The sequence below is a fragment of the Dunckerocampus dactyliophorus genome, chromosome 13, assembly GCF_027744805.1.
Source record: "Dunckerocampus dactyliophorus isolate RoL2022-P2 chromosome 13, RoL_Ddac_1.1, whole genome shotgun sequence".
Classification (NCBI taxonomy): Eukaryota; Metazoa; Chordata; class Actinopteri; order Syngnathiformes; family Syngnathidae; genus Dunckerocampus; species Dunckerocampus dactyliophorus.
In genome coordinates, this window is record NC_072831.1 from 6943772 (window position 1) to 6961692 (window position 17921).

A 17921-nucleotide genomic window follows, 5' to 3' on the forward strand; every position below is an offset into this window, starting at 1 on the left:
AAAGTTTGAACACCTCTGGCCTAAGGCTATGTCCAAACGATCGCAAATATTTTCAAAAATGCACATTTCCCCCACGCCGGTGTTTTAAAATAATGTCCGTCCACATAAAAACACATTCACTGGCTGATGTGCATTCTGGCAAATCAGAAGCAAGCAACTGAATCTGAATTATTTTACATATTTGAAGGGTTTTGACAAAAATAATGCAATAATTACTTTCTCTGGAAACTAATTACATTTATGAAGGAATAATTCCGTTAGAAATTCAATTATCTCTCGAGGAAAATAACTAGTAACTACAATTACTTTTGAAACTTTTACTATGACATCAAGTTGCTTTTAAGATGGCTGCCTTGACCCCCCCCCAATAACATTAACATCATAATAGTACCGCTGACATTTTGTAGTCCCTCCTGAGGCCTGCAAAGAAATTGTCTAGAGAGGGGGTATGCCTTTATTTACTATGTAAATGTTGTATTTTTTATGTAAACAAAGACTCATTCACCATGGTGACGAAACGACGCTCTTTCTTAAGATGCATTCATAGTCTTCTGTTCATCGGCTTTTTTGGGAAGTTGTTGCTCTGTAAAAGGCCTTTCGGGAAAAAACAAAACAAAATCACGCGAGCATATTACATATTGCTGCGAGTCACACCATCTTAGCATTAAGTCCTTTGCCTTTGATCATGCGGGACCAGATGCGACTCAAGTAATACAATTATTTTTTTAAGAAGGCGTAGCTATGGTTTTCCCATTTTGTTGCAGACCATGAAAGCACCATATCCCAAGCGCAGAGAGACAGACTGAGTTGACCTCCTTTTGCTTCAACTTTGCCTTGCTTTTGCCTTCAACTTTCCTTTTCTTTCTCCTCTTCTCTCTGCACCGTAACATACTTCTTGTACAAGGACGAGTACGCCAAGACAGGTAAGCATTTATATTTAAATTAAGGTTGACCATTGTGGTCGCAGTGATGGCATAGCATATATGCTAGCTACTAGCTAATCCTCGGAAATAATGCATAACTTGTTTGCGAACGGTCTCAGCGAATTGTAGCACAACTGTTCATATTTGTATCTAACAATTTCTATTTGATTAAATATAATATCACTAGGAACCTAGGTTGCCTATTTTACTGTGATGACATTATTGTAATGTCATGTGACTGCACTGATTTTAGGTCAGAGGGCGACCACCTTGCTACAACGACGTTCGAGTTAACCTCGGATTTGCCTGCTCCCGATTGGGCACTGTGCGAGTGAAGGAGAAATTTAAGGTAAAATTAACTTAATGTAGCAATGTTACAAAACCCATATTTTAGCGTTGAAAAAATCTGACAGTTAGCGCTCTGTAGGAGAGTCCGTGCGGACGTCGTTAAAAATGTATTTTTTCATATGGTGTCGATTGTATTTTCATCCATATACATGCTTTTTATGTAGATTACTACTTCATCTTCTATTTCGTATCGGATTTATATTGAGTGTTGGACCACATCAAGTCAATTCGTGCTTGGAAAATTAAGTACAACTTAAAGGCTTTCAAACTCATGGACCGGAGCTACGGAGGAAGACAAAGGGTATATGTAATATTAATTTGCTTTAATATCTATCCGCAGACGCAATTTCATGAACATTGAATTGTCCGAAATATGTTTTTTTGCCCGGAAACACTACATGTCGCGTTTGCGTTGTGGTTTCTGTGGGGTGAAATGGAATACACAACGTGCTGCTGCTCTGCAGTGTGAGGCATATACAGTACAGTACACGAAAAATATGACACTTGACTTTCTTCCCTGGACTTTTTGGTTATTAAAAAAACATGTAAATGGATACTCTGTTGACTTTTAAAACAGATTTTCACAGCCTATTATATATTTTGTAGTACGGTTGTCTGTGTGTCGATCACAGCTTTTGTCTTGACTCAATGATAAAGCAATGGGGGCCAAAGGCAGTAGTTTCCATTATAAAATCTGCTCTAACTTGTTTAATATTTGGGTTAAAGAAGTGAATGGGGTATCAAATTAAAGTTCAAGTCACGCTTTATCAAATAGAAGTAATCACAGACTTGATTTTACCCTTCCATCCATCTCCTATGCCGCTTATCCTCACTAGGGTCGCAGGTATGCAGGAGCCTATCCCAGCTGACTTTGGGTGAGAGGCAAGGTACACCCTGGACTGGTCGCCAGTCAATCGCAGGGCACATATAGACAAACAATCATTCACACTCACATTCATACCTATGGACAATTTAGAGTCACCAATTAACCTAACATGCATGTTTTTGGAATGTGGGAGGCAACCGGAGGACCCGGAGAAAACGCACGTACGCACGGGGACAACATGCAAACTCCGCACAGAGATGCCCAATGAAGATTCCAATCTCCTGACAGTGTTGCCAACATGCTAACCACTAGGCCACCGTGCGGCCCGACTTGATTTTACAAATTCCAAACATTTGTAACATTGCTACTAAATGTGCATTTCGAATGTTTATCCTCATTGTCTGTTTTTTTGTGATGCTTCTTGGTGTGAAAACATTTCAGGCATTTTAGGTAAGACTTCACCTGTGCCTGACACCCACCACACTAATAGTGAGACTTTTATTTGTGAAAAGGCACTAAATAAAGGCACATTTCACCCTTTTTTCAGCATTTAGACCACATCATACCAGAAAGCCACTATACTATAGACTTGTCAAATCTGAACTGAATTATCCCACAGAAGCTATACTGTACATTCATTAGTACACAGTGTCTGTAGTGTCGGCTAGTCTTGCTGCAGGATTTATTATTGTTATATTGTGTGTCTTCTTCTTCTGTTTTTTGCTCCATTTAGGACGTTTGGAACTGCAGCAGCTAGTGACTAATGTAATATGCAATCAAACCTTTGGTTGCTTTTTAACAGAGGCGGGAGAAAGTCAGTGTTTTTCAAGTGTTTAACCCCAAGTCCTCAAGTAAAGACGTACAAGTCCAACAGAGAGATGCGCAATACACTACTGTGGATCCCCGCATATACGCGATTCAGCATGTGTCCCCGCTAATTTGCTGATTTTTTTTTTTTGTGAAACAAATTACTTGTTTATTTGTGGTAAAACCCGCCCATTTGTGCTTTTCAGTGCTTGTGCACCCAAAAAGACTTTTGAGTCACACGACTATGGTGCGTTCAAGGACTGACGAACAAAATGCGAAATTTCATCTCTCGATGAAAAAACATCAAACATTATCAGTGAAGCATAAAGACATAAACATGTACAAATTGTAGGGGTGTCACCCAACTCACATGGCGGGACGATACACGAGATTGGGTCTATGAGAACGACATAAGACGACATTTTAACATTAACCTTAAGAAAAGTACAATAAAAAACATGACCTTTCAAACAAACTATTTTATTCAACCCGGTCACAAAACAATGCAGGTGCATTTTGAAATCTTTATTGTCCCACAAATTGATGCTAAACAGTATTATCGTCTACATTTTTTGAGACCAAACAAAGCAGTACTGCTATGATAATATATGTTATATAATCCTAATAATGCTATATGTATGTCATCTTTTACTCTGTAAAGTTGTGGAATTGGCATTTGTGACATATATTTGCTCACAGGCAAGTCGTACTGTCTATATAAAGTTTGGAGCGTTTCTTGAAAGACTGACTCTTCAGCTGTATTTAAGAGTAGCGGTTCTTTTGCGATCTGGTAAAGTGTGCTCTCTCTGCACCATTTTGCGCTGTTTCGTTTGTATTTACTTTTCCGATTAAACGTCTCAGTGAGTGTTGACTGTCAGTGTGTAGGTTTTTTATTCCCAGACGGGAAAACTGTGTCAGGTGGATATGTTTAAGGTGGCCACCACTTTCAAACAAATTCAGCATGCTGACGCATTTGTGTTGATTGGCTCCTTGCTCATTCCCACATAGGAGCTGTGGCATTTGGCTTTGCAATGATCTTTCTTACTTTGTATTGTGTTGGAGATGAAATTCTCCGCAACCTTCTAAAGGTCAAAAGGACCACTTTAGAAAATTAATTAAGCCAATTTCACCTCCCCTCTACGTGTTCGTTATTCTCTAGTTACGAGAAGCAAAGAAGATTCACACACTGGTATTAGATTTACAAAATGTATTGAAAAATAAATCGGACAGAATAGAATTTGCAGTTACGAAGCTCCGGACTGTGTCTCTTCCCATGGACGCCTTCAGCCTCCCCGCCGAAGGAAGAGAGACAGGTCCCAATCGATAGTCCCCTCTGCCTTTTTATAATTGTTTTCCTCAGACCATTGGCGCCAGTCTCTCCAAAGATAACTTTCTCCCGGATTCTTTGACGAAGTTGTGTGACGCCAGCAGCTGATAGTCGAAACCTTCGCTGAGTTGTTGACGCTTTTGTTGCACAAACAACACATACTTTCCCAGTTTGTCTCAAGGCGTATTGACTTGTTTATGTCTGGCTGCTGGTCCCGGCTGGCCTTCACTGATTGTATACTACTATTTCCGTTTGACCTTTGACACACTTAAACAGTTGTTCATCTACTCAGCTAATTATTTAATAAAGCATTATTTCTATAAACTACTTGTAATCACTCACTCAGTTAAACATAAAACAGTTACATTTATACTGTACTTATATTAAGGCAATCAATCAATATAATCAATGAAAACAGTTATTCTAAAATCTACTTGTAATAAATATTTACTCACTCAGCTAACAAGTTAATAAAACCGTATTATCCTTCAATTGTTCCTCACAAGAGTCCACTCTTTTGCCGTGTGCATGCTCGTGGCCCAACCTCACCCCCCACATAGACAAAGTGACAAGAGGTTTCACTCCATTCGAGCGCAGTTGTTCGCATCTAGGTGTCCAGCGTCTGGATGCTGAACCAATGCACAGAGAGAACCCTCTGCTTGCCTGGAGGCAAGAGACGAGGAAAACAGACACGCATGCACATGGCACTATATGGGGGCGACAAAATTGTCTAGTTCATTTTCATTTGTGATTCATTTATTTATTGGTTATTGTGAGACAGTTGTTTTCTGAAGGAGAAATCTCGTCACCTTTTGAGCTTGCGAGATCTCGTGACATGTGATCTTGTGACACCCCTAAAAGAATGTGGGGGTTTTTAACAGTGGTACATGTATCCTGTACATTTTACCTGTATTATCACATATTTCGAAATTATTACAGACTTATGGTGAATGAGATATGTTTTCCGTGGAAAAAAACTGCCTATTTTCAGAGGAATAAAAATACCAAAAATCAGCGACTTTGCAAGAACGTGAATGCTGAATGTGCGGGGAGCCGCAGTAATAGAAAAGTTGACATACTTGTATCTAATGTGTCACTTCTCATCTTCAGACTTCCTGTGTTGAGCGATGGCCGCTGTCCAGATTCGGAAGTACCGCGACGACGATGGCGAGATGGTGAAGGAGCTCTTCTTGCTCGGCATGAGCGAGCATGTGCCCTCATCCTTTGTGCACCTCCTCAAGCAGCCGCTCACCCAGATGGTACTCATGTGCACCTTCTGTGCCCTGCTGACCAGCTCCAAATCTTTCCTGCTGCCCATCCTGACTGTCACGCTGCTGCTCGCTGCAGCCCGCCAGCTAGTGGTCTACCAGTTCAAAAGCTACATTGAAACGTCCTACAAGCAGGACTTGAACACCATTGGCGAGACATACATGAAGGGCGAGGACTCTTGCTTCTGGGTGGTGGAGAACGAGGGGCAGGTGGTGGGCATGGTGGCCTGCCTGCCCAACGAGAATGTCCCGGATTGTTTGGAGCTGAAGCGCCTGTCCGTGCGTCGCAGTCACCGCGGCAGGGGCGTGGCCAAAGCACTGTGTCGGAGGGTGGCGGACTTTACCCGCGAGCGAGGTTATGCTGCCGTCCTCCTCTACACTTCGGTGGTACAGACTGACGCTCAGAAGCTCTATGAGCACATGGGCTACAAGAAGGTGCGCGAGTTTGTCATTCCTGACATCGTAGCCAAGCTCCTAAACTTCTCCCTCTTTGAGTACAGACTGGATTTGCAGAAAGACAAAAAAGGAAACTGATGTAAACACCAGTGCTGGACTACTTTCAATCGCTGATAAATTGAGTGCGCATTGGGGGGAAAAAGGCAACAATCATTTGAATCCTAGTGGGGTAGACAAACCCCACTAGGATTCTTTTGAGATTTTTCATTTTAGCTGATTTTTTTGTTGAACAACTTCTACGCTACATAAACAACTGGAGGATGCTCATTTGGATACACTGTGGTTGTCTAGGATTTTGGATAAAATGGAATAAAAGTAATCCATGTGACATTTAAGCTGTTTTTATAGTCTCCTAAAAGAGATTGCTTCCCTGGAACCTCTACAGTTTGCATATCAACCTCATGTTGGTGTGGATGATGCTGTCATCAACCTGCTGCATCGTGCTCACTCTCACCTGAATGGGGGGAAGTGCACCTTAAGGATCATGTTCTTTGATTTCTTCAGTGCCTTTAACACCATCCAGCCCTTTCTGATGACTGAGAGGCTGCTCAGGACGGGTGTCAGCTCATCCACTGTCTCCTGGATTATTGATTACTTGTCTGACAGGCCCCAGTTTGTGTAGCTGGGGAGCTCCCTGTTTGATACCGTGGTCAGTGGTGTAAGGGCACCGCAGGGGACTGTCCTGTCTCCTTTCCTGTTCACTCTACTTTTCTGATTTCCAGTACAGCTGTGGGTCCTGCCAACTGCAGAAGTTCTCTGATGACTCTGCAGTGGTTGGGTGTATCAGAGATGGACAGGAGGTGGTACAGGACAGTGTTGGCTGACTTTGTAGAGTGGTCCCAGGCAAACCACCTGCTCCTGAATGTGGACAAGACCAAAGAGCTGGTGATAGAGGTGAATCCAGTGGAGCCCATGGTGGCTGTAGTGGACCACTACAAGTACTTGGGGGTCCACATGAACAGCAGACTGGATTGGAAGGACAACAGCAATGCTGTCTACAAGAAGGGCATGAGCAGACTCCATTTCCCGAGGAAGGTTAGGTCCTTCAATGTGTGCAGAAAGCTGCTGGAGATCATCTACCAGTCTGTGGTAGCCAGTGCCCTGTATGTACTTTGTTGTGGTTTGTTGGGGCAGCAGCACCAGCTAAAAGAACATAAACCGGATGGGCAAACTGATCTGGAAAGCCGAACAAGTCATCAGCACTCAGGCGTTTGTAACAGTGAGAGACAGGAGGATGCTGGACAAACTGCTCTCCATCATGGACAACCTCACACACCCATTCCATGGGACAATAGAGGGGCAGTGGAGGTCATTCTCCAAGAGACTCCTCCATTTTCGTTCCCACAGTGAACGCTACAGGACTTCATTCACATTCATCCACATGCCACCCAGCTCTACAATACCTGACCTGTCTGTCAAGATAATTCACAACACTATTGCACTGTACTGTCTGCCCTCCCTTGTACAGTATAAAGTGTAAATTTACTTATATTTTTACACACTATTTGTAAATATGCAAATCTTGTTTATCTTATATTGTTGTTATTTGATTATATTTTATTCATATTACATTGCATTTATTCAAGTGTTTTCTTTTTCTTCTGTAATTGACCTACTGTACCCAAGCAATTTCCCTTGTGGATCAATCAAGTCTGTAATTCGTTTTTGATGGTAATTGTTTATATTTCTTATTAGTTATAAATATAATACATAAACTTGTCTCGTAATCCTTTTAGTGTTTTTGTTGCTTCAGCCTGACTTACTGTTTTCGGTTGTCATTCAAATTAGCCGAGTGGGCGTGGCTTACATATGCAAAAAAAATATGTAATTGGCCTATGTGGCCATTAGGACTGATCTTAGGAACTCTGCCTATCAACAAATAAATGAGGTTAAGGTAGCAATAATACAGATATTTGGGGAGATTCGTTGGTATTTGGCTATTTCATTAAAAGTCCCCGAATGTCAATAGTATATTTGTAAACATTTTGTTACCGTGGCTCCTCGTTGCCGCTCTGTTCAGGCATCACTTCGGACATCTCAGCAGCACTCCGTTCTGACCTACATGGATGGATGGATGGATGCGAGTGGCACAAGCCGAGCAGCCAGCCTGATTTACGGATAAAACCAGGTAGGCGTCGGCAATGTTTGTCCATGTAGAGAGCCTATTTAAACCCATCAAACACATTCAGAGCTATTTTGACTCGTATATGTGTTTGAATGTGCTTTAGTGAGAGGGGTTTTTTTTTTCCTAGCGGGAAGCTATCCGAGGCTAACTAGCTACAGTAGCTTAGGGAGTGTCCCTAATAAATGGGTTAGACAGCTGATAAATAATTACATATAAATAAAACACGTTAAATAACATTACTGCTGTTTACTGAGCTTTTCTTGGTGATAATAATGCCGACACGGAGAGCTCATCCTAATCGGGCAATTAGCAAGGCTGATTTTATGAATTAATCTTTCATCTGAATTGTTATTATTTTATATCATTCAGTCAAGTTTGCTTGAGGAACAAAATGTCCCCTCATGCTCTGATGTGTTTTATTCTCCACGTTGCTGACAGATATGCCTTAAATTTAGTTAATTGGTTTACAGTACGGGGAAGGTGTTGGTCTTAATTAGACGATGTGTGTAAAAAAAATAGAAAAAAAAATTATTTGCTGCATGCCACAAATAGACTTGGTATTACCCTTTCGCCCTCACCTATAAGCACATAACACACCTGGGGCCTCATCTTTGTGTACACACAAAACAGGGCCAAAATGTTGTGCATGCTCTTTTCCAAGTATGTGATCTATAAAAACACAACCTGTCATGAGAATGTGTGCACCAGTATGCCAACTTTGTAGCTGGCGTACGGCACATTTAGAGACATGGACACATGTTAAGTGGTGAAGTCCTCTGTGGGAACACAAGCTGGTTTTTGTGTCCAAAAGGGTTGGGGACCACTGTCCTATATTGTATGTGCTTATCAATACAGTATATGAGTGGTGACTGTTAATTGATAGCTGTGGTAGCAGTACAAAAGTATCATAAACACCATTACGCACAAGTGTATTAGTATCTTGACTAAAAGATGGATAAAAACAACAATGTAGTGCTTGGATATTTCATCATTTGGACCTCCAGTGGCATGAGGGAACCCATGGCGACCTTTGCTTTGCAGGAACTGCAGGGGCCTGCCGGTAGTCTGATCTGCTGCCTGTCCTCGGGGTTTACTCCCCTTGCCACTGTACCCACTGTTAATGGTGCGACCCACTTCTACCTTGCGATCCCCAACCATTTAAGCCTGGAGCTGTCAGGCACGAGTTACTGCCGCGTGGAGGCAAGGTGGGGTCTTGGTGAAGGAGAGGCTATGTGCTGACCTCGTAATGCTTACACGCTTGATCGACTTCCTTTACCCACTTGGGGTTGGCCAGAGGCAGGGGACTAGGGAGGGAAGTCACAAGAGTCTACATGCAACGACTCCAGCATGCTGCATGAGGCCCATCACTATCACGCCGCTGGCAAGGCCAGCATCCTGAATGTATTCACAGCACTTCAATATTTCTTTAATTTCTTTTCATTTCCTATCAACTGAATGGCCATGTGTCCCGATACTTATGTCTTTTGTATTCTTGGTGCTGTTAATTTTTCATGTCTTGCTCATTTCTGGAGCTTTTGTACAATTTAAGCGTACTGCAGGTAGTCCTCAGGTTATGTAGGAGTTCCGTTCCTAGACTATGATTAGGTTTAGTTTGGTTTAATTCTATTTGAACATGCATGAAAGTTACAATGGAATACATCACATGATTCGATTCACAGTTTCACATGTCCAAAAGGAGTAGGAAGAAGCAAAGCTTATTTAATCCTACCCCCCATCCGTTCCACATCTTGTATAGTACATATTATTCACTTCCTGTATTCCACATGTGATTTTTATTACATAGAATTATGATAAGGTAAGGTAACAATATGATGATGTAATTATTACGATTTTTTTCAGTATAATAATAATAAAAAAAGAAACAAGCATAACAGAACAATAAATATAATAATCAGTATAATAATACATAAATAAAGTAAAAATAGAGACAAGCATAATAAAGCCAGTTCAAGACTCTTCTGCCTTGTATTTAGCAAACATCAACTGCTTGTATTGTTTTTTGAATTCGCTCATGTTGGTACATTGAGTTCCTTGCTCAAGCCGTTCCATAATTTAATTCCACGTACTGAAATGCTGTGGGTTTTTAGCGTTGTTGTCGCATATAAGTGTTTCAAGATCATATTTCTCCTCTCTTATGGAGAAGTATTGTATGACATCTTTTGGGTAACAAGTTATTGTTATTGTTAAGCATTATTTTAGCGGTTTGAAAATGTACTAAATCAGCAAATTTTAATATTTGTGATTTAAAAAAAATAAAGGATTTGTATGTTCTCTGTATGCGGCATTATGAATGATCCTCACAGATCTTTTTTGCAGTACATTTAGTGAGTGAAGATTGCTTTTAAATTATTACCCCATATCTCCACACAATAAGTTAGATATGGTAATACTAGAGAGCAGTAAAGAGTGTGGAGTGATTTTTGATCAAGAACAAATTTTGCTTTATTGAATATTGAAGTATTTCTCACCACCTTTTGTTGTGTAGTTTTGATGTGAGATTTCCAGCTCGTTTTTCATCTATTTTGATCCCCAGAAATGTAATGTCATTCACCCTTTCAGTGTCCATGCCGTCTATTTGTATTTGATCGTACGTATCCTTTGTGCTCTTGCCAAATAGCATTATTTTAATTTTACTTAAGTTCAAAGATAAACTGTTTTTATCAAACCATGACTTTAATATCACCATTTCATCCTTGCCCCCTGGGGTACTCCACATGTGATATTTAAACTTATAGATGTGTATTCTCCTAGCTTTACAAATTGCTTCCTGTTTGCTAGGTAGCTTTTAACCCAATTCAAAACGAATCCTCTGATTCCGTACCTTTCTAATTTTGTTCTTAAAATGTTGTGATTAATTGTATCAAAGGCTTTTGTAAGATCCATGAATACTGCGGCTGCACACTACTTATAGTAGTGATGGGACGATGATACCTCAAGGAGTGTATTGACACACTACACAAACTGTGTCGGCATTGTATTGATACTGTGTTGGTCACCCAATAGTGACCCCTGCTGTAGGTATAAAATCATTGCAGGTAAAGAAATTCCTTGTTTGTGTAAATGCTAAACTGAGTTGGTATATAGCAAATTTGAGTTACAATTCAGAGTTACAATTTTTAACTTATGTACACATTTTTGTCAACTTAACTGTTAAATCATATGAAATAAAAGACAAAAAAGTGATTAGTTTATGAATTTTTATGGAGGAACAAAAGTTTTTGGAGTGTCTTTGCTCCAAGGCGATTTCTCCTCTTAGATACCAGCTCCCCAGTCTTAGAAAATACTTTTTCACATGGTACAGATGACGATGGTGAGCAGAGAGAAGAAATAGACACCCTGTCTCATGATTTTGAGATCAGTAGATCTCGTAATTATGAGATAAAATGAATAAAGCAACTGTAAGGCTTTTTAACTGACTATCATATGTATCACAGGTCATTCACTTGATAAACTGATAAAGTGAGTGCAATGCGCGACCGTAAAAAATAGTACAGTCAAACCTGTCTTAGTGGCCACCTGTACTGTATATAACGGCCACCTGCCTATAGCGGCCACTGAAAAATCCCCTGCAGAAAATTTACGTGTTATAGACCCTGTCTATAGCGGTCACCTGTCTAATGCGGCCAGCGGCCACCCATTTTGTATCCCAATACCTGACCGCATATAGCGGCCAAAATACCGACTCAGGCAGAAGCTTCATCCACGAAAAAGTTTTGTTTTTTAATCAATGAAGCCGTGGTGTGTAGACTTTAATTACTGAGTCCTAGCTCAGTCACAATCATTCACAAGATCCACACAAACTGTCAGTTGTTCCACATAAAAAAAAGCCGTCTTCTTTGGAGCTTGTTGCAGACAGTGACACCGTTTATTTCCTGGTGTGAGACAATGTGCACTGGTCAATACTGTAATGCCGCTTGTTGTGGGGAAGGAGAGACTCACGTCGCCGATGCACTTTAATGGCTTTATTAACAACGGAGAACACTGCAGGACTTTACCTCCACGCCAACATCCACACACTTCCCAACTCTCTTGACACTCACAGCTAGCACTGAGCCTAGCTCTCCTGCTCGGGGCGCCCACCATCACTTCCCCTCACTTCCTGATGAACTAAAGCTGTAATGACACTCTGCCGTATATATAGTAGCACATCTTTGTTCTGTGGGTGTTGTAGAATAACAAACCTAGTAGTTCTTTACAACTTTTATCCACAGTCCCACAGTGCCCTCTACCGGTCAACATGTAACAGTATAATTATATGTATCTGCAAACACAACAAGCTTCTAATCACAGACATGTTAATATGTGCGCACACAAATTCAAAATGGCCACCAACCTGTCTATAACGGCCACATGCCTATAGCGGCCACTTTTGCCGTTTCCCTTTAGTGGTCGCTATAGACAGGTTTGACTGTATATAACAGTAAACAATGCTCAAAGGAGAAAAAGATTTACCTTGTTTGGCGTCACAAGATCAAAATTATTCCACACTGGGGAAAACTTGTTAGAACGATCCATAATTACGCAAAACTCCATCCAACAAACCCACGACATGTTGATGCAGTTTGTTTCCTTATAAACTCACCTTGGCGCAGCACATCCAAACAATACAGTTTCTGTATCGGTCACGTGATTTTTTCCTAAAGCAATACACGCACCGACACGGGGCTTCACTCTTGAGCTCTCGGCACAGTGCTGACGCACCAGTGTCGCTCGTCCCATTACTAGCTTATAGAGTTAGTAATTTCCTCCGTGATTTCAATCAGTGCCATGGAGGTTGAAAGAGGCAGGCTTGTTGGGAGGAGGAAGTCTCAATAATGAGACCACTACATTACTGATGCTGTTATTACTTTCTAGTTCATAGGAGCAGATCCTTTCATATGTTTAAAGATACCATCTTTATTCTTAACGATGGTCACCGCATTTCAGCAGCTTGGGCTTTGCATACAGCCATTGTTGATTTTTCCACTCAGTGTCTTACGATGTCTAATTTAACTTTCACATTCACTTTTACACGCTGCCACCAGTCGTCTGCCTCACTGCCTTTGGAGTCAGAATGGAAATTAAACTTGAATAATTAACTAAAAAGAATAAAAGGGACGTTGTCCTTCCTGTCAGTGTAGCGATGTGTTACTCCGCCGGTGTATTCATCCGCCTATGTAGACGCGCACGTAAATAGTTTACTTCTTTTTGGACATATAAGTAATGGCAGCGCATACGTAACCACGAAACAGCAAAACACGGTACGCCATAAACCGAGGAACACCTGTATACCGCTTTTAAATAGATCCATGACTCAGCTGTCTAGGAGCGATGAGGACTCTCTCCTTCCTGCAAGCTGTCCTCCTTCTGTCCTTTGCAGAGAAATGACTGTGCAGGAACAAGAGAGGTGTGGTGGTGAAAAACATCCAGCCATGCAGTCATGTTGGCTTGCAGAAGAAAGTTAATCCTCACTCTTTGAGTGGACCAGGCTGGCTTTTGTTTGAGGTTTGATGCATTACTGCTTATCACATCAGTCTTTTGTCCACCCTCACACTTCACAATTGTTCTTTTTGAAAGCAGATGGTTGGCAGTTATCTGGTAAAGTGCTCCATACTATACTATTTTTTACCATTTTAAAAGAAGTCTCACAATAATGAGAAGTGTGTTGTCCAAAATGCTGGAATTTAGACAGTTTAAAAGTGCTTTAAGTAAGCCCTACTGGGAATACTCAGTTTTTGTGTGTCTATAGCTTTAATGCTAATGAGTTATATTTGTCCATGCCTGTCTCCGACACAGTGTGTAGCTCCACGAAGCACGATTGTGTACTTCATCTACTTTTTACATACAGTATTATACGCTGTAACTTTGCACTTGTCTAATGTAACAAATGCCATATACTGTATATCACATACAGTACAACAACCTAACATGAGGAGGACACAAACATTAGTCATATTTTAATAGCAACATCATGCTAGCTTAGCCTATTTGCTGAAGAAAAACAAAATGATCAAGCGTAAATCTCCAGACTGCATTTTGAGATGTGTAGCAAAGCCTGCTTTATTGAAAATGAGTAGGCATTGGACGGGCTCATTGAGCTAGGGGTTGGTCAGAGGCAGTATGACCATGAGGAAGGATGTTTTTCTTTCATCACGTAATGAAAAGCCACAAATTCTTTTGAGGGCCTCTTCTCTCAAATGTGAAGCAAACAAGTGAAGATGATAGCTTTTTCTCATGTTTGGTGCTCATAAGTATGCTCTGAGGACATATATCACTGTTGGAGCATCATTCAAAAGTCACTCTGACACAGCAATCTAGCTAATAGATAGTAGTCACACCCCAGAATGTCTCTGCAGGCTTTAGGACCCAGCGCCTTTGTCTGGGCATGACCACCCTCCCTCCAGTTAAACCAGCACACACGCACACACAGGAGTGTATCACAGTGCCTCCGCTCAGCTGATGCATTCGGTCTGCTTCCAGCCTCTGCATTCATTTAGAGGCGTGGATCACAAACTTATTGTTAGAGTCCATCTCCCCCCCCCCCCCCGGTGTGACCACCAAGGAGGAGGAGGAATGGGGACTTTACGGACATCATCAGGATAGGGATGGTTCTGTAAAGACTCCATCACTCTTCTAGTCATCGATCCACTTCAGTGTAGGCTGAACTATTGTTTTGGGAGGAACATGTCACAAACGAGGAGGAGTGCATTCAGCCGGGTGAGTGTGTTTGATTGACCTGCTATCATCAATGAACACCTTCTTGTCACCATTTGAATGAACCGTTTCAAATCCATTTCGGCGTCCCTCTTTGTTCCTTCTGGGGCTCCTTTGTGCTCCAGAGGTCCAGATGTTTGCTGTAACTCCTGCATAGTGTAGGATGACGTATGCCAGGTGGCTGGCTGTGTTTTATTGGTTTATCAACACACTGTGGACATGCTGGTAACGAGCTGCAGAAGGCTTCCTGTTTGTCGTCTGTGTGTCACCCGGAACAATGACATCATTGGTCATAGCTTTTTAAGCTTGCTTTCGTCTGTTCGGAACACAATAGCTCCCATGATAATCCTGCACAGCACAACATAGCATAGCATAACGTCTTTAGGCTCGTACCCCCTTAAGAGCACGAAAACACATCAGTCAAGATTTGAAGTAAAACAGCTTCTATAACAATTTTACTTAGCATATCTTGACATAGCATATTTAAGGTAGTTTTCTTTCCATTCAGACTGCTTCTCTAGTTTCTAGACAACTGTCTCTCTCTTCAGAGTGCAAAGTACGTATTCGATTTTTAAGTAACATGGCTTCCATGCTGGTCTTGGATAGTTAACCGCAGCATAGCATAGCACAGAATTGCAAAGTGTATTATTTAGGGATGTGTGATAGTCTTTTTTGCCAATATGCCGATATTATCCAACTCTCCATTTCTGAATCTGATATCAATCGATACTAGGGGCGGGGGAAATAATTGATTCTTAGATGCATCGCCATGCGGACATTGACGATTATTAATCGATTCATAAATGTCAATAATCAACACTGGCGAAACAAAACATGGAACAAAAAGAGGGAAAGCGGAAGTGCCACCCAGACAAGTGTAATGGTCACCACACACGGGAGGCGAAAAAACAACTGCGACTGGCGCGAACTCATCGCCAATGCGTAGCGAACCCTGCACACAGGTGGCGGCTCTGACCAGCTATATTGGTTTACATCCAGAGAAAATTGTATGAGTCTCCCACGGTTTTGATTGGCTGTCATATGTGGAGGGAATTTGGGGTGTCAAAGTAGAGGAGAAAAACGGCAGGTGTTGGTCGAGTACTCTTGCTAGTATTGAAGATAAATTTACATAAATGTCTGTTTAAATGAATGTAAACTTACCCAAAATGTTGACTCTGGCGCCAATGAGTTCCCATGCTGCTGCCTTTTTCTTTAAAACTTTATATTCTTTTTTAGAAATGTCAAATGGCTCTGAGAAATGAACCTGTTTCATGTTTATTTTAATTGTGGATCATTACAAATATGCTTTGTTTTAGTAGTACACAGTGGAAGCAATACCCGATAGCAATATATGCAACATCACATATATACATATCCTGTCATGGAATGAACACATATCTGTAGATACTGTACATCACCATCTAAACAACATCTCGCCTCTGCCTGCCGCTATTTCTATTTTTTTGCATGGGAATACAGTGTTTTCCACAACGTTGGCAAATTATACTCTCAAAACGATGTTATAATGGCCAAATCATGCCGTCTACGGGCCAAATACTATCAAAGGTAATGGTTAAGTCTTACCTGTAAAATGTTATTCCCAGGGATTTGGTTTGCAGCACATGAATGAGGCATCATCTCTGACTCTTGCCACATCCAAGATGGCGGCGACGTTGACTTATGCCTCATCGCTCAATGCAGCGTCTACATATATATGTCTATGAGCTACCCCGCTCACCATTAGTGGTGTTTTGACAACCCACTACATCCTGCCACCCTAAACACGGTTAAGCAAAACATCTGTTATGACTGTTATGGCGACAGCAATGTTGCTTTTGGCGCTTAAAGGGCCATATAGGCTTTCAATATAGGGAAAAAAATTGACACAGATATTGTCCAATATTACATTTTTATGCCAATAGCCGTGGGCCGATATTATCGGACATCCCTAGTAGTATTGTATCTTCAAGCTAATGTTCCGCTATTAAATCAGAAATACAACATTCATTCATTAGAACGTTAAGGATCAATCTGGCTTGATGCATCTTAGCATTGCATATCATAGAATTTAGAAGTTTCTAGTTTTCCCCTTCAAAGTACAAAAATACATTTAATAACTTTTTAGCTGACATAGTGTTCATGCCAATCTTTGGTAACGGCATAGCATATTTAGGGTATTACCCTCTTCAGAACACAAAAAGCAACTTTATTAATACAGTCTCTTACATACATCTTACAGACGTACATCTTAGCATAGCTTCTTAGCATTCAGTTAGTATAGTATGCAGATTTGGTTTGTTTCTTTTCATTCGTTGATGTTTAATTCTTGAGCGTGTTTGCGTGTGTTGAAAGAGTAGAACGGCGCTAAATAATTCAGCTCGCCCTCATTGGGTGTTAGCTGCGAGCAGCACGTGGCTCACGTACTGCAGCTACATCGGAAGGAACATTGCTTATTACGTACTGTTGGCGCAGTACATTGGTTGTCATTTGTGTACAACGTTACAGTTCAAGGCTGCAAACATTTAAGATATCGTGTTTCAGGTTTCTGGTGAAGAGTATGTCGTCTTTTAGGACGACATACAGTTTATGTATAGTATACCGTATAGTATGATGCTCTTTTTAGGACATGATGTATACTGTAGTATCTTCTTCATGATCCTTTTCATAGGCTGTATATAGTAGGAAGTGTTGTAAGGGCATTATGTAAACTAATACGTGATGTGTAGGACATGATGTGTAGTATGATGCTTTTTTAGGACATGACAAGGACATATAGTCTGTCCTTTTTTAGGATGGTGTATCTATGACATTTTCTGGGACATGATGTAGAGCAGGGGTCACCAACGTGGTGCCCACGGGCACCAGGTAGCCCCCCACGACCACATGAGGTGCCTGCTAGCCTGCTTTTCATTCAGGTTTTCAGTTAATAATGAAAGAACAGTAGAAAGAAATGCATTCTGAAATACAAAATGTGAGTTGTGGACACCAGCATTTTGTTCATGTTCTGGTAAAACAAGCATATTCGCTTTGTTTGGGTTTCAAATAAGCTCTGAAAATAAATGTTACAAAAATGAGTAGCTCTTGGCCATTTTCATTTTGTAAAAGTAGCTCTCACAAGGAAAAACGC

At 41.1% G+C, this 17921-nt stretch overlaps 2 protein-coding genes across 11 annotated transcripts in view; both read left to right on the plus strand.

The window, feature by feature from the left end:
- The first annotated feature begins 645 nt into the window (after positions 1–645).
- On the plus strand, positions 646–7674 carry nat8 (N-acetyltransferase 8). 2 transcript variants are annotated; one of them, XM_054797738.1, is made up of 3 exons: positions 654–923; positions 1177–1272; positions 5342–7674. In XM_054797738.1, the coding sequence occupies exon 3, from the start codon at positions 5359–5361 to the stop codon at positions 6031–6033; it is 675 nt and encodes a 224-aa protein (XP_054653713.1). In that variant the 5' UTR covers positions 654–923; positions 1177–1272; positions 5342–5358; the 3' UTR covers positions 6034–7674. The 2 variants fall into 2 exon arrangements, with proteins under 2 accessions (XP_054653715.1, XP_054653713.1); XM_054797740.1 differs by lacking the exon at positions 1177–1272 and having other exon boundaries at positions 646–923.
- A 6860-nt stretch (positions 7675–14534) lies between these two features.
- The window catches only part of dctn1b (dynactin 1b), a 29948-nt gene continuing 26561 nt past the window's right edge, over positions 14535–17921 (plus strand). For 5 of the 9 annotated variants that reach the window (XM_054796837.1, XM_054796835.1, XM_054796841.1 and 2 more), the window contains exon 1: positions 14536–14797. In XM_054796837.1, the coding sequence (XP_054652812.1) occupies positions 14765–14797 (33 nt within the window). In that variant the 5' untranslated portion in view covers positions 14536–14764. Of the gene's footprint in view, positions 14798–17921 lie in introns of all 9 variants that reach the window. The other 4 variants (XM_054796833.1, XM_054796842.1, XM_054796838.1 and 1 more) reach the window with 2 other exon arrangements.